Source organism: Pongo pygmaeus, chromosome 7 (genome assembly GCF_028885625.2).
Source record: "Pongo pygmaeus isolate AG05252 chromosome 7, NHGRI_mPonPyg2-v2.0_pri, whole genome shotgun sequence".
In the NCBI taxonomy this organism is placed as follows: domain Eukaryota; kingdom Metazoa; phylum Chordata; class Mammalia; order Primates; family Hominidae; genus Pongo; species Pongo pygmaeus.
The window spans coordinates 17,403,227-17,424,966 of record NC_072380.2 but is presented as its reverse complement, the minus strand read 5'-3'; the positions used below and the strand labels follow the sequence as shown (position 1 = coordinate 17,424,966).

The 21,740-nt window shown below is 40.9% G+C and overlaps 1 protein-coding gene across 1 annotated transcript in view; it reads left to right on the top strand.

Annotated features, from left to right (window-relative positions):
* Nucleotides 1–21,740, top strand: part of MTMR7 (myotubularin related protein 7) — a 116,886-nt gene that overhangs the window by 21,640 nt on the left and 73,506 nt on the right. The window contains exons 2-3 of the mRNA XM_054499618.2: nucleotides 18,217–18,339; nucleotides 20,251–20,413. Of these exons, the coding sequence (XP_054355593.1) occupies nucleotides 18,217–18,339; nucleotides 20,251–20,413 (286 nt within the window). The remainder of the gene's footprint in view (nucleotides 1–18,216; nucleotides 18,340–20,250; nucleotides 20,414–21,740) is intronic.

Below are 21,740 nucleotides of genomic sequence, written 5' to 3'. Positions count from 1 at the left end.
ACCCTACTCAGAGTGAAAGTTAAAGTCGTAACATTGTCCTGGAAGGCCCTACAAGGTTTGTCCATCTACTGGGCACCTCATCTCCTACTCGTTTCCCCTCACAGATGCTGATCCAGAAGTCCTCACCTCCTTGTAGACCCTTGACCATATCCACCTGTTCCTGCCCAGGGTCTTGTCATTTGTTGTTCCTTCTGCCTGGAATGCTCTCCCCAGATACCCCCATGGCTGGCTCTCTCACTCACTCTGGTTCTCTACTGAAATACCTAATTATGTTATTAGAGAAGACTTCCCTGGGCACCTGATATGGTCTGGCTCTGTGCCCCCACCCAAATCCCATCTTGGATTGTAATATGAATTGTAATCCCCACGTGTTGGGGGAGGGACCTCATGGGAGGTGATTGGATCACAGGGATGGTTTCCCCTTAGTATTCTCAAAAGTGATAATGAGTTCTCATGAGAGCTGATGATTTCCTAAGGGGCTCTTCCCCTTTCATTCTGTACTTCTCTCTCCTGCTGCCTTTGAAGAAGGATGTGTTTGCTTCCTCGTCTGTCATGATTGTAAGTTTCCTGAGGCCTCCCCAGCCATGCAGAACTGTGAGTCAATTAAACCTCTTTCCTTTATAAATTACCCAGTCTTGGGTACTATCTTTATAGCAGTGTGAGAAGAGACTAATACAGCATCCTGCTGGCCCTCCTCACCCAACTGCTTATCCTGCTTTAATTTCCTCTCTAGGAATCTTCTGGCATACATACGTGGTGATATGGTTCCAGCATATCTTATGCCAAATTGTAATCCCCAGTGTTAGAGGTGGGGCCTGGTGGGAGATGGTTGCATGATGGGGGTGGATTTCATATGAATGGTTTAGCACCATTGCCTTGGTGCTACTCTTGTGATAGTGAGTTCTTTTGAGATCTGGTTGCTTAAAAGAGTGTGGCACCTCCTCCCTCACTCTTCCTTGTTCCTGCTCCCACCACGTGAGAAGCTTCACTCCCCCTTTGCCTTACACCATGATTGGAAGCTTCCTGAGGCCTCCCCAGAATCAAAAGCCACTGTGCTTCCTGTACAGCCTGCAGAACCATGAGCCGATTAAACCTCTTCCTTTTATAAATTACTCAGTCTCAGTTATTTCTTTATAGCAATATAAGAACAGACTAATACATGAGGGGTTTCTTTTTTTTTTTTTTTTTTTAACATATTCCCTGTTTCCCTGCTTTCCCACCTTCAAGCAGAATACAAACTCCATGTGAGCAGTGACTTTATCTTCCCAATTCATGTGCCCCCAGCACTCAGAACACTCTATGTCTGGTACAGAGTAAAGGTGCACAATAAATATTTGTTGTACGAATGAATAAAGGAAATGGTTTAATGTGACTTGGTGTCGAAGCTTCAGTATCTTTCAATATCTTTCAACAGACATGTTTTTTCTTCTCCTCCAGTATTCTCCATTTTAGTTATATGGCCCTACTTTTCACATTTGCAGATGAAGTTTTATTTTTTCCTCGTCTCTGCTCTGTTTCCTGTATGTGCAACATCTTCCACAGCTGAATCTTTCTTAACTTCCTGTCTGAAAAGTCAAATTCAGTGATAAAGCATTCTGGGTTAATCATACCTAATTCTACCTAGAAGCCATCACATAATTTATTTTTACCATAGTACTGTTAATTTTCATTCATTGAACAAATACTTAGCATCTGTGCTTGGCATCAGGCTACAAAGATAGTCAAAAACATTAGTGCCAATCTTTAAGGATCCTGCCATGAAGGGTTGCTGTGATGTTCTGAAATGTGATCATTGTTGTTTCAGGAAGCCAGTAAGCCAAGGACCATGTGTCCCTTTCCTTTCTTCCCACAGTTGTAGTGTGAGTGTTTGCCTAGCATTGTTCATTGTGCTGCAGGGAATATTAGGAATAAAATAACTTGGGTTCCCATGAGAATATGATTTTGGTAATGGTCAGAGTGTACAGTAAAGATAGCATGTATTGAAGTAGTGTAGGATAAGTAGAAACCAAGTAGTGATCAGAGGGGTTACAGCAATTCAGAGGACAGTGAATGATCCCAGTGGACTGGGGTAGTTGAGGAAAGGTGTTACTGAGGAGGTGGATCTTGGGTGTCAGGCTGGAGGGGAGTGTGTTGCGCTGGGTGAGTGGCAGTCCTTTTCTTACTGTTCTTGGTGACCTCAGAGTGCACTGTGACAGGCAATTATGCAGCTTTGCTTATTGGGCCTCAGAAGAGGCCTCCACATCATTGGGTCTGCAAGGCATTCTACTTTATACTCATTTCCCAGAGTGGGAATGATGGACACTTTAGGGCCGGACTGTAAGAGGAGAAAGAGGAAAATATGGTGCCAATTATGCAGTCTGTCCTTGGGGGCTTTGAAGTCGAGGAGTGAGGCATGGGAATGTGTAAATGAGCTGGAACCTGGCCTTGGCCTGGGTGGACACAGTGTACCCCTTCGTGCTCTGGCACTGGTACTTGCCAGGGGTTGGTGGGAGGGAGAGCATGAGACTTGGGTCTCTCTTTGCCTGGGCTTTCTCCTCCCTTTGGACCAGTAGTTAGTAAGTTCTATTTGGCACAACTTGCCCTTGGAAAAATGTTTCCCCATAGTTCCCAAAGAGCTATATAAGTAGATGGTTTCGTCCTTTGCTGTTAGTGCCTTTGTCAAAAATAGGTCAAATTCAGAATCATTTTAGAATTTTATAAATATTGTTAAAGGAAAATCATAATCAAATAAGCCTTTGACTTTCTGTATTGCTTCAAAGCAAGGTCTTATTCTCCCAATACTAGTATATGTTTTTAAAATGACTTTATTGTTTTGAACCCAACTGTCTTTAGTAGGTCATTCCATACATTTACTCTTTGAGATACAAAGTATCATGTATTCACTGAGTTACAAAGAACCAGCATCTGTTCTGAATTTATTTTTCTTTTAACCTCTTTTTTCTTCTTTATGCTTGTTGAAAATGGTATTTTTGGTTGGGGTTATTTTAAGTTGGTGTTGAAATAAATCCTGGGACTTTGCTCTTGTTCAACAGTGCATGTTCTTTTAAGCCTACATATCCAGGGTCATCCTACCAAAATAAATTATATGGGCCCTTTGCAAAATTCTCAAGTGCCTGAATTTTTATTTATGAGCGTTGGCTGCTGGCATAACGTTTGTAATTTCCCCTGAGCAAAAATGGGCACTTTTTTCTTGTTCTGCCTTTTCTAAGAATTTCTATCACTCTTACTTCTTATGTAGCTATGGCTGTGTCACTATTTTAGCTTGTATATTCCCTTAGGAGAATTTTTAAAATTTCCTTAAACGTCAGTCAAATCTACTGTTTTAACAATTGTATAGGTAGATGGAACTCAACAACCTGCCCATTTGTAAACACTCAGGCTTATCCAAAATCATCAAGATTTTTTTTTACTTTGACCTAAACTAGATACAATAATCCTTATCTGAATAGGAAGTTTGGGTGATTTATTTTTCTCCTTTTAAATGCAAATTTCTCAAAGCATATTTTTCTCTGATGAGTATAATTTTATGTATAGGAATTAGAGATTTTAGGTGGCTCCAAAATCTGTAGAAATGTGTGTATCAAGTACCCCATTTCCCATGTGGAGGAAGGACTTAAATTTTCTGTCAAATTGAGAAATAGATTCTTCACTTGGGACACCGATATACTAACAATCCTTCTGACATGCGTAGAATTACAAGATCTGTATTCATTTTTAATGTCTTTCTGTGCAACCAACGTAACAAAACAGTCTAGATATATTCATTTATCCTTTCCCCCTTACTTTTCAAAGTTGTATCAAGATTACTGGGGTGAACTTTTCTACCAGTAGCTCCCCTGGGTCTGTCTAAACTTCTTGGATTGTGAGTCTATTTGAAACTGGGTCTTAGTCTTCGAAACTGGGTCTTAGTCTTCCAATCTGTACCTCCTTACTTCACTTAACCTGGCTGAGACTGGCTCTGTCCAGAGTTTGAAGTATGATGATATGGGCTCTCCAGGCTAAATAGATATTGGTAGAGGAAGAAACAGATGCTGGTACATCAGAATACTTGGGATATCTGGGATATCAGAATACCTGGGATATCTTCACATGCACAGATGCTGGTACATCAGAATACCTGGGAAGAATGATCAGTGATATCTCTCATATGAGACTGTTGACTGCTTTGGGAATGAAAGGAGGAACCTGTTTAGCAGGTAAGGTGGGGCCAGGTTGTGGAAGGCCCAGTTAGCAGCAGCGGGGAGACACTGTAGCTCTGAACAGAGAGTGACATGATCAGGGTGTGTCTAGAGTGACTACTGTTTGAGTGCCAATCTGGGGACTAGACTGTGTGGCAGGATGTGCTGGGCTTTGGCCACCCATCATCCGCTCTCCCATGCTCCCTCTGAGGAGCCATGCCTGCTCTATGCCCAGTCTGTATGTTTTTTTGGTGTGTGGCGTACTGCCAATCCAGCTACCCAAATCATGTCATTTCATGACCACACTGAATGGTTTAGGGATAAGCGTGTGACCAAGTGAGATGCAATGAGACTTGGCTTGGGCTCCAAGAAGGGCAGCTGGTGCTTTTCTTCATGGCCATGGATGTGGCAGGAGATGGGACAGGGGTAGCTGGAGCCATCATGAGCAGAGCCTGCTGAGAGCCAGCATTGAGGGCCCAGCGAAGAGTTTGAGGGTGAGGAGCTGAGTGTTTTCAGCCCCCCTCCCCTTCTGAAGCCAGCCCTATCACTGACCTTTGTAGACATACGATCCAATAAAAGCCCTTTTGGCTCAAGCCATATGAGGTTTAGATTTCTGTCTCTTGCTCCTAGAAGAGTCCTAGGCGATAGAGGTGGAATCAGATCATCTGTGGGCAGTATTACCAGTTAGGAACTTTTTGTTTTGTTTTTGAGACAAGGGCTCGCTCTGCTGCCCAGGCTGCAATGCAGTGGCATGCATGATCACGGCCCACTGCAGCCTTGACCTCCCCGGCTCAAGTGATCTCCCCACCTTAGCCCTCTGAGTAGCTGGGACTATAGGCATGTGTCACCATGCTTGGCTAATTTTTAAATTTTTTTGGTAGAGACAGGATCTCACTGCATGATCTGGGCTGGTCTCTAACTCCTGGGCTCAAGCAGTCCTCCTGCCTCAGGCTCCCAAAGTGCTGGGATTACAGGTGTGAGCCACTGCTCCTGGCCAGGAGAGTCTGATAAATAGTCTGGGTGCCTGGCACAGAGCAGGCACTCCACAATTTAGCAGATTTAATTAATTAAATTAAAAGGGCTTAAACTGATGGGCAGCAGCTGTCTAATTTTCACAAGGTTCTTTCACAAGTAGCTTGCTTTGTGTTGTATTTGACTATTAGGCCATTCTCACATTGGTATAATATCAGAGACTGGGTAATTTATAAAGAAAAGAGGTTTAATTGGCTCATGGTTCCACAGTTTGTACTGGAGGCATGGTGGCATCTGCTGCCGGGAAGCACAGGAAACACAATCATGGCGGAAGGCTAAGAGGGAGGAGATACTTCTTACATGGTAGGAGCAGGAGCAAGACAGAGCCAGGGTAGGTGCTGTACACTTTTAAACAACCAGATCTCATGAGAATGAACTCACTATCGTGAGGACAGTACTATATTCGTGTGTTCTCATGCTGCTAATTAAGACATACCCGAGATTGGGTAATTTATAAAGGGAAGAGGCTTAATGGACTCCCAGTTCTGCATGGCTGGGAAGGCCTCACAATCATGGCGGAAGACGACGGAAGAGCAAAGAGACTTCTTACATGGTGGTGGTCAAGAGACAAAGCTTATGCAGGGAAGCTGCCTTTATAAAACCATCAGATCTCGTGAGGCGTATTCACTGTCACGAGAACAGCCCAGGAATGACCCAGCCCCATGATTCACTTACCTCCCACCAAGTCCCTCCCATGACACGTGGGAATTGGGAGAGCTGCAATTCAAGATGAGATTTGGGTGGGGACACAGCCAAACCATATCAAGTACCACGAGGGATGGTGCTGAGCCATTCAGGAGAAACTGCCCCATGATCCAGTCACCTCCCACCAGCCCCACCTCCAACACTGGGGGTTACAATTTGACATGAAATTTGGATGGGGACACAGATCCAAACTATATCAACTGTATTAACTACGGTTTTGAAATAACTTAGTTTCACAGCAGAATGCGTTTTTTAAAGAATTAATTGTTTTGGGCAGCTTGAGAATAGGATTCTTTGCATGCCTCCCAGATATATCCCTGTGTGTGCATCCCACCAGGATTTTTCTTCATTATACTAGAGGTATCTAAGGGATTTCATGAAAGGTAGAGTCTCTGTTTCTTCTGGTTATGTGTCATATATTTTCTTGGATTATGCTCAATTCTTCTGTAATCTCTGACCTTTGAATAAAATAGTCCTGGGAAAAGACTTTCAATGGTTTTATAGATGTAGAAAGATTAAATACTCCTTTTGGAAAAACAGTTGATGTTCTTTATTTCTCTGTCAAAAGGCTGAATTTAAAAACTCCTGAAGCTTCATGGTTACCACCTTTTGTTTCAGCAACTTTATGTAAATAAGACAAGAGTGCTTTCTTTTTAAATTGGAAAAACCAAATGCTTTTTTTCTGTAATTATAAGAGATCGTGGCAATTCTACATTGTTTGGAAAATTCGCTATAGCTTCAGTTTTTCTTCTTGTATGTCAGAGTACTTTGCCAGCTATAGTTGGGTAGTTTATATTTTTTGCACACTCTGTTTTTTCTATGAGTTTAACAAAGGGGAAATGAAGTCGTGGACGTGAGGTGGCAGCAAGAAGTAAAACTCTGAAGTCTGTGTTATGGATATGTTTGTTAATAATTATTTTATTTATTTATTTATTTATTTATTTTTTAGAGATAGAGTCTCACTCTGTCATCCAGGCTGGAAGGCAGTGGCATGATCATGTCTGACTATAACCTCAAATTCCTGGTCTCAGACCGTCTGCCGACTTCAGCCTCCTAAGTAGTTGGGCCTACAGGTGCCTGCCACTATGCCTAGATATTTTTTTGTTTTGTGTAGAGATGGGGATCTCATCTTGTTGCCCAGGCTGGTCTCGAACTGCCGGCCTCAAGTGATCTTCCTGCCTCAGCCTCCTAAAGTTCTGGGATTGTGGGTATGAGCCACTATGCCCAGCCAATAACAATTATTTTTTAATAACTGCTGAGATGTATGCTTTTTTCCCCTCTCTCACACATGCAGTTACTTATAGATAGGATCATTTGTCCAGGAACTCTGAACTCCAACTTGAAACATCTTTTTTTAGCAACCATTATACAGACAGTGACACCTGCCATAAATAAAAATGACGTGAGAATTTCTATATGGTAGATGTTTCTATAATTACTGCATGGCGGGTTAGAAGTGGGACTTGGTTCCTGCATGGTTCCTCCAAAGCCGCAGGAGGCCATTGCACCTTTTGATGTGAAACATGCTGGTGCACACTTAAGAGCTCTGTCCAGAGAATCCCTGGACCACCTGGAGAACCAGGCCTTTCGGGGATTTGCCCCTCCAAACGAGAAATGAGCAAGTAGGGAGGTCACATGGCCAGCCAAGTTGCTCTGTACCAGATGACCAAATCTTTTAGCTGTAGTCAGAGCATTTAACTTGTTACACATATTCGTCTCTAACTGAAATCTCAGGGACGATGGAGGAGAGACTTTTGAGCCAGGATGTTTTTCCTTAATTTGCAATATTAGACCCAGACTGAAGAGGTCAGGTATGGGAGAGATCCAGGGAAGTGGACACTTCTGGTTTGAAATCTGGCTCTGCTCTAGCTGCGAGGCTTGGGCAGTTGATTGACTTTTCATGCACTTCAATTTTAGCACCTGTGAAACGGAGTAACCATGTCTTTGTCTCAGCTAAAGTTAGAAATAGCATATGGATAATACCTAGCGCAGTATCTGATGCTCGGTAGTTGTGTGGTCAATGGTAAAAGTATTTTCGTTGTTGTTATTACCCTTCCTCCTCTTGCTCCCTCTGCTTGAGGGAAAGGTTAAAAGGAACGCACCACAGTTCTGCTGCCTCCTTTGCCATAAGCTTTTCTGAAAAATTCGTCCTGGATTGCCTGGATTTGGCATCAGCACTTAGTTAAGTAGGGACTGAGGGGGTGGGCACTGTTTAAAGGTAAAACAGCCTCCATGCCCAGAACCATCCTCCCAACCTTGGTATCTAAGGGCGGCTCCCTTCCCTGGGACCTTCCACACCCCCCAGGTGGTGGATGTGTCTTATCTGAGCTGCCAACAGGCCCTGGATCCCCGTCCCCATATCTCTGAGCAACACCAGCCGCTCTCACGACATTCTGTCCTGACAGTTTGGTGCCCTGTGAGTGCTTCTTACAGCCAGTGCCCTTTGCCCTCGCTACATTCTCCTAATCACTGTGCTAATTACTACACAGTGTAATAGAACTGCATTAACTGGTGCATATTTTAAAGTGCAATATTAATGTAAATTTTTGTGCTTTACACCTGCACATTTTGTGGCTCATATAACATGTTCTGCTCACAATGGAAGAACATTGAGAAAAAAAGGACTCTGCCTGCATTTTTAGCTTCTCATTACTGTAGTGGTCTCAAATTTTGTTTCTGCACAAGGTCTCCTTATCACTCAGGCACTTTCTGATCAAGGGGTGGGTATTTCATTTGAGACACTAAGATTGTTCTGCATGCCGTGTAGCCCGAATATCAGCATTAAAGATTGCAAAAAGAAAAGAAGATGGGTGGATGGATGTGCTAAATAGATAGATTTTAAAATAAAGTCAAATGAAAGTCTTTATTTTTAAGAGTACAGCAAGACACTTCATCAATTCAGTTTTGAATGCAAATGATACTTAATTATGAGAGATAGAAATAACTCAGGAAATCTTACCAAGTGCTCTAGGGTTTCTAGCCAGTGATTTCCTAACTCCCCAAGAGAAGCAAAAAAGAAGAGCTCGAGACGGGGAAGGAATCTGGAGAATGAAAAAGAGCCACTGTGGCCAGGCAGCTTGTTCCTCCAGGCTGGTGGGCTTGGTGCCCTTGGCCTTGGGATGCTTATCACAGTCCTTTGGGACCAGAACACTGGATATCAGTGCAGCCTCTGGACCAGCTTCAGAGGCTGTTAGAGCATCATTGCTGCTGTGGCTGATGCTTCTTTTCCTCAGTAAATCACAAAAGTTGTGTTGGCCATCCAGGTTACTGAGTGACTTAATTTCCAGAAAATTTAATATTGGGTCATTATTATACGCATTTTTACTGTTGCCATTTTGTATCCTCGTAGGTAGTCTATGAAGTACCACTGGGTCACAGCTGCAGTCTGCTAGAATGGAGAGAGACATTAAAGACCCTTTAGATCCCTTATAGAAGTCAAAATGCAGGGATAGTGTCTAAACTGCCTACTCCCAGCAGTTCAATTTCAGAACCAGAACCAGAGCCCAGGCCTCTTGACTCACAAATACTTTTCTTTTCGTGTTGGTAGAGTTAGAAAATGTCATGATACCAATTTTAGCACAACAAACTATTTATCTAGCTGCTTTTCTTAGATTAGAACATAAACTTGTCTTTGGTTTTGGCTGCTGCAGAGATTTTGATTTCTCTCTGTTAAACAGTCCCTGGCTCTCTTCCCCCAGATGATTGACAGCGATCTGGAGCCTAATTTATATGGTTTTGAGGACTTGGTCTTTGGCCTGAAAAAAGCCAGTAGCCAGTGCCACTGCTTTCTGTCCTTTTCAATGACTGGCACCCCGGCCCTGCACTTTGGATTCTTCATCCTACAGAGCAACTTTAGTTACCCAAATAGTCTGAGATGGTTCTGGAACCCTGAATGTTCAGCAGTTCAATATTTGACCTGCAGGATGGAAAGACCCACATTCTACTAAGATTGAAATTCGAAGGTGGCACAATAGAGGGTCACTGAAGAAAGGCTCTGTCTCTCAGTGATTTATGAGGTCTTCCTGACACCCAGGCAGTGAAGGGAAGACCAAGGAGGACCTATGCTGGGCTGCCAGTGTGGCCTCCTCAGACCTAGAAGTGCGGTGGTGGGGCCCAGGGTTTTGACTGAATGTTTTCAGCCTTGGCCTAGAAAAGATGATGAAACCCTCTTTTCCCGTCAGTCTAACCCCAACAGAGGAAGGACGGGAATTCAAAAGAGCCATTAAAGTGGGGCATAGTCTTTTCCATTGAATCTGTAAGATTCTTGAAGATAGACAAAGACGCTACCTTATTCACCCTTTTGCTTTTTTTTGGCAAAACCTGACACAGTGCCACACATAGGCATCTTTTTGAATGGAATTAGATGTTTAGTGTTCTGTCTCTTTTATTAGTTCTGAGAATCTCCAAAGTCTGCTAGTGCCAATCTTTGGGCTCTTGTATCCATTGCCAAGCTTTTTGTCTCTGGGTTTATCTAAAAGAATAATATTGTGATAGTGGTTTGTGAATATAGTTTTACAGTATAATTTTGTCTTAAAGCATTCTGTTTTCAAATACTAATTTCATGTATAAGATTTCTTACAATAATTATTAACTGACTATGCTAAACATATTAATTTTGAATAACAATTCTAGAATGACATCAAAGGCATTTACAAGTGCCCACCGCAGCCATGGTGAAGGATGAACGTGGCTTTGAAGTTAGACAGACCTTAGCTCTAGCACGGGTGTCCTGCCCTTTGAATGTGAGGATGTTTTTGCCTATATGTGGTGGCGGATATCATGAAAATTATGCATGGTCCTTTTTTTTTTTTGTAAGCTCATCAGCTGTTGTTAGTGTATTTTATGTGTGTGGTGTGGCCCAAGACAATTCGTCTTCTTCCAGTGGGGCTCAGGGAAGCCAAAAGGTTAGAGACCCATGCTGGCCGGGCCACGCCACCTGTTCCCTGCAGGATCTGGGAATGTTTGTCAAGTCTCAAGTTCAACAGAACTGTGAAATGGGGATTACGCAAGAACCTATAATTCAGGGGTTACTGTGGGGATTAACTTGAGCTCAGGTATATAAAGTGATTGTGCAATGCATGGATATCGAATATCGAAAAAGATTTGTTATTGTTTTTATTGTTATTTGGCGATTTTTCATAAACAGACTGATAACTGGGCTTGGCCTGATTCATGAGATATTGGTGGAGTTCTTGAAATGCCCCAGTTCTCTTTTCTTCAGAAGTCCAAAGCTTTCCCCAGAATTTCTGCCAGTTCCCATGGAGGTTTGCATTTTCGCAGTCCCCTCTGGCATTCTGAATTAGTTCACGTTGCAGATCGACTCACCATCCATTTATGTGTCATTGGCTTGTGGCACAGCTCTTCCTTAATCACCTAGCTCTTCCTTAATTACTCTCCCCTCCTCCAAACCATCAGTGCGTTATGGTATATAGCCAACTGTTCTGAAGATTTTGGCAAAGGAAGGGTTGATACTGCAATGAAACGGTGCCTTCAGACAATTTAGATTAGATTTGTTCACTCCATCCCTGGGGATTATTTCCTGTGGTGCTTCACTACCTAATTAAAAAAACAAAAACAAAAACAAACAAACGATCAAAAAACCCAAAAAACACTTAACATGAGGTATAGGCATTTTTCCCAGAAGACTAACAGTGCTGGTGTTGGATTATGGTCCTAGGGGTGATTTTCTTTTCTTCCTGTTATATTTCCAAATCTTTAAACATTAAATAAATAAGTACATGTTTCCTAATTTTTAAAAAGGCAAGTTCTAAAAGCTGGGGGCAAAAGTTTGTTAGGATTGGAGAGACAATATAAGCAGGATAAACAAATCTTTGCTCAGTGATCCCCATCTCCTTCTAATCCTTTAAAATGTATTTTTCAATCCGGCCTAATGGAGTCATTTTATTTCCCGTGTGTATCACAAGTGCAGATGCCCCGGCTGGTAGCACTAACAGGCATCTTTCCTTCAGATGTCTTGACGTGCCAGTTGCTTCCGAAAAGCTAACGTGGCTCTTGCTGCTCCGGGGTGGAGTTCGAGTGGTCAGACTATCTGCTTCTGCCCGCTCAAACCCCACTTTGGCAAAGAGGGGTATCTACTTTCTCAGTGCCTGGGAGTTGACACCTCAAGCTGCTCTTTCATGGCTTCAGATCCTTGTGCTGCCAGGACCCCTTCTGCTAAGACCACCAGTGCCCCCATGTTCCTGAATCCAGTGGGCCACTTACAGTTCTTGCCTTACTCCATCTCTCAGCAGCATTTGACATAGACACTCGCTCTCTTTTAAAATATTCCCTCTGCTACCCTCTTGACAGCAGAATCTCCTGATTGTCCTCCTACCTGTCCATTTCTTTGTTTCTGTGCTTTTCTGATTCCTCTTCTTCATTTAGACCTTTAAACATTGGGTTTTCCTCAGATCTCTTCTCACTCTGCCTGCTCGCCCTGGGTAACCTTTTTTAGTGCCATGGCTTCAATTATTATCTTTTATGTGCTAAAGACTAAATTTATCACATTTCAATGAATCTAAGACATCAGCGATGCTAAGAGGCCGCAAGATTTTATGAACCACAAAAGTAGAAAGCAGCACTGCCAATGAAATGACACAATAGCTTCTTACACATCAATCATCAGATGTGTCCCATTTTTAGAAATACCAGAATGTAAAAAATGTACATCCAAGAATTAATAATATATTGTAATATCTTCTGCATAGATTTCCATAGCCTTTTTCAGAGTATGAATACCTCGTATGTCTTAAGCATAGTGCTCCTGGGAGCAGGCAAATGAGTTGCAACAATTTTGTTTTGAGAAGCTGGTTGTTTCCTTAGTCTTAGCTCTCCCTAAGTATAAAACTGGCCTTATTACTTTGTACTGTGTACAGCATATTATATGTATCGATGAGATAGAATTAAGTTAGTCCAACGGTAAGGCTGAATTACTGAGTCAGTGGGTCTTGAAGATGGTGCCCAAACTCTGAAATTTATTTCATTTTAGATCATTTTCAACGTCTTAATATAAACTATGAGGTGGTCCCTGAACAGTGCTTTCTGACTTCATAACATATCTAAGACAACTGAATTTTAATTTTTATAACTCATTTTTAATTGTTAGTATCTCTGGGAAATCATACTGTTGGTGTTCCCCTCCTTATTTCTTTTTTCCCTCTCTGTATCTTCAAAATTGCTTTTGACAGCTCTGGGACCTGTAGGAACTATTGCCAAATTTTGGAATGTAACTTTCCTGCAGCAGCATCCAAAGTTAACAAAAAGACATGGAAAAATCCCATCTCAATGGTAGTATTCTAATCTCCCAACATTTGCGTATCTTATTTTGCTCCACTGAGCTTTTCTAGAAATAATTTAAGTGATATAGCTTCCTCTACTTATGTAGGGAGAATAATCCATATCAAATATTTTTGCCTCAAAATATTATCTTATGCTTAATATGATTATCTCAATAAAGTTTCATTAGTCCTAAGTGCAAGGAAAATTATTTGCGTTCCATTTGTAGACATTTGTAGATATTGTTAAATGATATGTTTTCCCTGAACTTCTGTTTAATTTAGCTAGGCACATTTAAGCCTGCAAATGAGTTTTTTCCCAAAGAAATATTCCAAAATTAATATATCCCCTTATTTTTCTCCTCCCATACTCTTTCATAATATCTTTCCTGTAGTTAGTTTAAAATAGAATGTTTAATGATAAAAGTTTAAGTAAAATATCCCAACCATATGGGAATTTGGAACATCCTCCCCTTAAAAACTTTCAGGTCGAAGAAGAAATAAAAACTGCAATTATAGACCATCTAGAAAAAAGAATGAGAATACTATGAATAATATTCACAGGATGCAACCTGAGATATACTTGGAGGAAAATAATTGAATTTAAAAACTTTTGTTATTAAACAAAAAGAACGACAGTTAACAAACTGACTGTGAAATCTGAAAATTTAGAAACAGACAGACAAAAACCACATGGCATGTCCAAGCAAAGCAAGTTAAAACATTTATTAAGGAACCAGAAATTAACAAAGTAGGAAAGAAAAATATTATAAAGTTGATATATCCAACACCTGTTACTTTAAAGAAAAACCTTTGCCCGTCTAATCACAAAGAGGTAAAAAGAAAACAATTCACAGTAGTAGGAATGAGGGAAGGGATAAGAAGAGAGGGGTTTACCCACAGATAAGAATTAAAAGATTGTAAAAATTTGAAAATCTGCAGTAAGATAATTTGTAAAGGTATTATAATATTAAAATGAGATTTAGTAAAAATTGGAAACAGTGAACGAATCTGTAACCACATAAATTGAAAGCATTACTAAAGAATTATTTCTGTAAAAAGAAGTACTATACTTGTTTCAACTAATAAATACTTTGTATGTTGAAAGCTTCCTGATTAATTGATGTAATCATAACCATGGTTAATTCACTTGATAAAAGCAGCATGAATAGGCTAGGGCATGCAGGTTCTCTCTTAAAAGTATAGATGCAAAAGAAAAAAAATCAAAATAACAACTATGGTAGTGAAAATACAAGGAATATTAAAATATCAATACATAATGACTGTGTATGAATTATGTAGCTGTGATTTCAAGTTGGCCATATACCAGGAACACAAGACTCCTTTAAAGATTAGGAAATCTATTACTATTATTGATAATTTAGGACTAGAGTTAAAAAAGCAAATATTTATCCAAATATGTATTAAAAAGGCATAACATTCACTTCTGATTTTTAAAAATCAAAACTCTTAGTAAACTAGGATTAGGTCACTTTCACAATGCGATAATAAATACTAGCTTCAAACTCAATGGTAAAAGATTATAAGTGTTCCATTAAAAATGGGTGCACATAAAGAGATGCTAACGTTGTTAGCTATCAGGGAAATGCAAATCAAAACCACAATGAGATCGCATACTAGGATGACTATAATCAAAAAAAGAGATTATAATAAGTGTTAGCAAGGATGTGGAGAAATTGGAACCCTTGTATATTGGTGGTGGGAATGTTAAATGGCACAGCTCCTTTGGAAAATAATCCAGAAGCTCTTCAAAAGCCTTACTATATGAGTTACCAAATGACCCAGCAATTCCACTCCTACGTATAGCCAAGATAAATGAAAACATACGTCCATACAAAAACTTATGCTCAAAAGTACATAGCAGCAGCATTCATGGTAGTCAAAAGGTAGATACAAGCGAAATGTCTATCAATTGATGAATGGGTAAATGAAATATGATATATCCATATAATGGTATATCATTGGGCAACAAAAAATAAAGCACTGATACGGTCTATGAATAGATGAACTTGTATTGAAACATAGATTGAGAACATGATTGCTAAGTGAAAGAAACCAGTATCAAAGTATGACATGTTGTATGATTCTGTTTATACAGAATGTTCAGAATAGGCAAATCTATAGAGACAGAGGGTAAACTGATTTTTTTAGGGCTGGAGTGGTTGGGGGAATAACTGGGATGTGACTGGTAATGGGTGCAGGGTTTCTTTTTGCGGCGATGAAAATGTTTTAAAATAGTGTGTTAATGTTTGCACAATGATGGTGTATACAGTGCTGTGAATATGCTAAAAACCGTTGAATAGTACATTTAAATGGGTGAATTGTATGGTATATGAGTTATATCTCAACAAAGCTGTTATTAAACAAATGAAAAACAATGCAAGAGTGACTGTAGTCTCCATGCTATTTATAGTTACTCTGAAGTTTCTAATTAATGCTATTATACAAGGAAAAAAGATAAATATTGGAAAGGAAGCAACAAATTATTACAGAAAATATTTGGCTACTCAGAACATTCGAGAGATTCATACTAGAATTAATTTTAAAAAGTTCGGTAAGGAGGCAGTTATAAAAACTCATTGGGCCTTGGGCTACTAGCCTTACTGTATAAACAGTTCTTATAAATATGTAAGAAATGCTGATCACCCAGTAGGAAAGTAAACCAGTGATATGAAGACCATTCGCAAAAAATACACCATGATGGATAACCATACAAAAGAATGTGCAGCATATCAGTAACAAAAGAATTCTTCTAAAAAAAAAATCATAAGCTGGTAGGTGAAGGGCACTGTTGTTGAATGAATGTTTTTAACATACATAGACTTTCACAAGTCCTCAGGAATTTCACAATGCTCCAGAGTAAATTGCATGACTACAGATATTTATAATACCTAAGTCTTTATTGACCTCAGTAGATCTCTGAAAATTGGGAGGAAGTGAGATGGGACCCTCTAGAGCTACTCCTAGAGGGGGCTGGCTTGGCTCTAAGGGCTTAGAGGAGACTGAGGCAATGGGAGGTCTTGGGTCCTGTTTGCTCTTGGTGTTCTGAGGAATGTTCACGAGGTCTGCTACTCCCCCGGCTTTCCCTTGGAGTAGATAGGAAGTCTGAGACTCCCAAACTAGATCAGGACCACACCTTCTATTATTTATTCATTTTTGAGAAGGAGTTTTGCTCTTGTTGCCCAGACTGGGGTGCAGTGGTGTGATCTCGACTCACTGCAACCTCTGCCTTCCAGTTTTAAGCAATTATCCTGCCACAGCCTTCCGAGTAGATGGGATTATAGGCGCCGGCCACCACGCCTGGCTAATTTTTGTATTTTAGTAGAGACGGGGTTTCACCATGTTGGCCAGGCTGATCTTGAACTCCTGACCTCATGATCAAAGTGCTGGGATTACAGGCGTGAGCCACCGTGTCTGGCCTATTTATTTTTTTTTCAGATGGAGTCTCACTCTGTCACCCAGGTTGGAGTTCAGTGGCACGATCTCAGCTCACTGCAACCTCTGCCTCCAGGGTTCAAGTGATTTTCCTGCCTCAGCCTCCCGAGTAGCTGGGATTGCAGGCACCTGCCACCACCCCAGGCTAATTTTTGTATTTGTATTTTATTTTATTTATTTATTTATTTTGAGATGGAGTCTCACTCTGTTGCCAGGCTACAATACAGTGGCGCAATCTCAGCTCACTGCAACCTCCGCCTCCTGGGTTCAAGCGATTCTCCTGCCTCATCCTCCTGAGTAGCTGGGACTACAGGCACCCACCACCACACCCGGCTAATTTTTGTATTTTTAGTAGAGACAGGGTTTCACCATGTGGGCCAGGATGGTCTCGATCTCTTTACCTCGTGATCCACCTGCCTCGGCCTCCCAAAGTGCTGGGATTACAGGCGTGAGCCACCGCGCCCGGCCAATTTTTGTATTTTTAGTAGAGACATGGGATTTCACCACGTTGGCCAGGCTGGTCTTGAACTCCTCACCTCAGGTGATCCACTCGCCTCGGCTTCCCACAGTGCTGGGATTACAGATGTGAGGCAATGCAGCGGCCCACAGCTTCTATTTAAACTGAAGAATGGAGCGAATACAATGCATTAGTTCCCAAGCTGCCTCATGGAAGCAAATACCATTTTGGCTTGAGGGATGAGTCAGTGTTTCTCTGCAGGTGGTTGATCCTTGGCAGTGGTAGGACTGCTGTGCCTTGTGGTCATTACAGGAATGTTCCTCTGGTGGTTATGGTGGCTGTGTCTTACTAGAATTACCATTGCTTCAGTTTTCTGTCGCTCTGTACAGATTGTCTTGTCATTTCCATTACATTTCATGTTAGGATGATCTCAGTGCACGTGTCCTTAAAATTGTTCTGCATATAAGAGATGTATGCTTTGTAAAAATTGTTTCCAGAAATCTCTTCTAGCAGTTTGGATTTTAGCTGAGTGGTGATAATGCCATTCATTAGGAAGATTTTGTTATAAATGAATGTAAGCATCTTGAAATGGTATGTTTTCCAGATTTCTCTGATACTTTTTTCTCCCATATGTATGTTTATACTTCCTACTAGTTTATATGGAAGCAAACAGCCTTAAGGCCATTTCTACAAGCTAGAAACACATAGGAAAATGTGCTGTTTTCTTTTTCATAGAATGTAATTGATACATAGTGTAAACTCAGAACTTTTACACATACACTTTCTGCTTTAAATTAGAAATGTAATATAATTATAATGAAATGAAAGTGTTGACCATTGTAAAACTCAGAGAGGGTATTCTTAATAGGGTCTACAAATCTTTTGTGGTACCTTTAAACTCATATTTTCATAACTGGTGAATGTTCATCTTTTAATATACAGAATCCTACTCTGAGATCCGATTAACTTAAGGGGAGGTTTTTGGTTTTTATTATTGGGGGAATTCTCAAAAAATTGTATTTTGGAATAAGTGTGAATTTACCCTCTTATCATTTATTTCGTGAATTGCTCTTCTGCTTTACAGTAACTCTTTTCATCATGCCGATTTCTCTAGGTTGAAAATGTCCGCTTGGTAGATCGAGTGTCTCCTAAAAAAGCAGCTCTAGGTACTTTGTATTTGACGGCTACCCACGTCATATTCGTGGAAAATTCACCTGACTCAAGAAAAGAAACATGGGTATGCTTTCTTTATTTTTAGCTTTCCTTGTTTTGCGTTGTTTGAAGTAAAAAGTGTTTGCCCTCCATTCATTTTTCCTCAGGGTGAGATGGGTGGGCTTTTGTGCCTGGGTGTTAGGGAACTGTTTCTGGAATGTGTGTTTGGCCTTTTTCTGTGCAGTCATATCTACTTGATCTAGTATTCATTTTAAACACAAATTATTTGAACATCAGTGAAGACAGACTTAGAACTAGCCAGAAGATACAAGTGCTTTCTGTCACAGCTGTCAAGGAGAGATTCAATAATGTCAGTAGGCCAGATTCAGCATTGTCATCCTCCAGTGCTCCGTTTGCAATACTCTCTATTTGCAGGGTCCTGTAATGCAGCCATTTGGTCATTTTATTATGTTGCCTCTACTTTTCTGATAATTTTAAAAAGAAAGAAAATCTAGAGGAGCTTCATCATCAGGTATTTCTCCTACTTATTAATGAAACCATTAGATATTTGAACATCACTAAATAATAATAATAATAATTATTATTATTAATATTGTTTTTGAGATGGAGTCTTACTCTGTTGCCCAGGGTAGAGTGCAGTGATGCGATCTCAACTCACTGCAACCTCTGCCTCCTGGGTTCAAGTGATTCTCCTGCCTCAGCCTCCTGAGTAGCTGGGACTACAGTCATGCGCCACCACGCCTGGCTGACTTTTTTGTGTTTTTAGTAGAGGCAGGGTTTCACTATGTTGTCCAGGCTGGCCTCAAACTCCTGACCTCAAGTGATCTGCCCACCTTGGCCTTCCAAAGTGCTGGGATTACAGGCATGAGCCACCATGCCTGGCCTTATTATTCTTTCAGCAACCCAATCATGACATCCCTGAATTGTAGATTTCAGTTTTCTATATTCTGTGCACAGTGGTACATTTTTAGCAGAAGGTGGCAGGCACTTCTTAGTGGAGGGAAACTTAAAGATTAAAATGCTGCCATTGAAGACTGAGCAGAGACCCTCCTGTAACACCAGAGATGCACTTCAGTATGATTTCCTTTAAAGTTAATCTCTTTAGAGAGTAGAATGATGGTTTTACCAGAGGCTGGGAGTGCAGAGGAGAGGGAGGGAATGAGGAGATATTGATTGAAGGGCACAAAGTTTCCAAAAGACAGGAGGAAAAGTCTGGAAATCTATTGCACAGCAAGGCGACCATACTTAATGGTAATGTATATTTCAAAATAATTATGAGAGTAAATTTCAAGGGTCTCACTGTTAAGAAAAAAACAAAAAACACTATAGGTAAGTGATGGCTATGCTAATTAGCTTGATTTAATCATTCCACATGATGTACATATATCACAGCATCACGTTGTAGCCCATAAATGTGTACAACTATGATTTGCAATAAAAATATTAATTTAAAAAATAAAAAGATAAAATAAATCCCTTCTTTTGCAGCCTGCCCGACCACCAACAGCTTAGAAAACAACAATCCCGTGTTGATACAGAACTCGAACATTCCATGTGGAATTAAGGAGCATGGTGGCACCTCCCAGCGGAGCCATCTCTAACTTATGTTGATTGCAGAAGTTTATTTTGCTAACTTCTCATGACCTTATTTAATTTTAGCTATTAAGTGCATTCAACATTTGACTACCAAAATGTTTCCTTACCTGGACTTGTGCAAATTTATATGCTGAATGGTTTACTTCAAAATAACTATCCTGGATATCTGGAAGCTTGGTATTGAAAAATAAAACTATAAATTTAGGAAGTTGGTTCTTACCTGGAACATCTCAGTGCTTGTCATCTGAATGCAAGGGTTGAGCCAGCTGGAGGTTGGGGAGTGTTTCTTGTCTTTCTTTGAGCCACAAAGAAATGTTAGTCCTTGTCGTATTCATTAGTTATTTGTGCTTAGCTTATGCAAATTAACATTTGGTTCTAGATTCTTCACAGTCAGATTTCCACCATTGAGAAACAGGCAACAACTGCTACCGGATGCCCTCTGCTGATTCGCTGCAAGAACTTTCAGATAATACAGCTCATCATACCTCAGGAAAGAGATTGCCACGACGTGTACATCTCCCTGATACGCCTTGCAAGGCCAGGTAGGGAAGAGGAACTCGGCATTTAATATGGAACCTCTCTTAAAAATTCGCAAATCATGTTCAAGAATTTGTATGGTGCTTAGGAATGATAGGGGTTCAGGGATTATGTGTCAGTCTGGTTCTCAGGTGAGGATAAGCCCGAATGATCATCTGATACAGAGTTTGTTGTTTTTTTAGAGTCTCCCCCGAGTTATTAATTATGTGAGTCTCTTTCATGAATCTTAGTATTAACTTAATCTTGGTGGGGTTATAGGATGTCTTCCTTTTGGGGTGAAATTGCCTTTAAGTTATGTGCTTCTTATATTGTGGTAATCAAGCCACCTTGAATGGGGCCAGTGACAGAACTGATCAGTTGTTTTGTGTGGAAAATGTTATCAGACAGTTCTAGTTCAGTTTTCTCTCTCTTGAAGCTTTTAAGGTTTGGTCTCCATTGCTTTTTTTTTTTCTTGGGGTTTTAGTTTTTTTTTTTTTTGAGGCACTTTTGCTCCATTGCCCAGGCTGGAGTGCAGTGGTGCAATCTCAGCTCACTGCAACCTCTGCCTCCTGGGTTCAAGCGATTCTCATGCCTTAGCCTCCCAAGTAGCTGAACTACAGGTGCCCACCACCATACCCTGCTAAATTTTGTATTTTTAGTAGAGGTGGGGTTTTGCCATATTGGCCAGGCTGGTCTTGAACTCGTGGCCTCAAGTGATCCACCTGCCTCGGCCTCAAGTACTCGGATTACAGGTGTGAATGACCATGCCTGCCCCTCCATTGCTTTTTGATAATAATTTATTTTTTCCAAGGTTGGTACAACTAGACTAGCATCAGTGACTATTCAGGGTGTTGATCTGCTATTCTCCTGAAAAAAAAAAAATTTAATGTGATGGGAAGAACATTTGGATTTGAAAAATATGTTCTCGCCATTGCTATCTTGTTCTAGCCATCATCTTGGGCTCTTCAAATTTATAGCTTACTGTTCGCTTCTACAGAAGCGTTTCTTGCCTCTCTGTGTGGCTTGTGTGAGTTGTGGTGTCGTTTCCCTTAAAAGAAATATACTCGGCTGGGCGTGGTGGCTCACATCTGTAATCCCAGCACTTTGGGAGGCTGAGGCAGGTGGATGGCAAAGTCAGGAGATTGAGACCATCCTGGCTAACACGGTGAAACCCCGTCTCTACTAAAAATACAAAAAATTAGCTGGGTGTGGCAGCGTGCGCCTGTAGTCCCAGTTGCTTGGGAGGCTGAGGCAGGAGGATGGTGTGAACCCTGGAGGCGGAGGTTGCAGTGAGTCGAGATCACGCCACTGCACTCCAGCCTGGGCGACAGAGCGAGACGCTGTTTAAAAAAA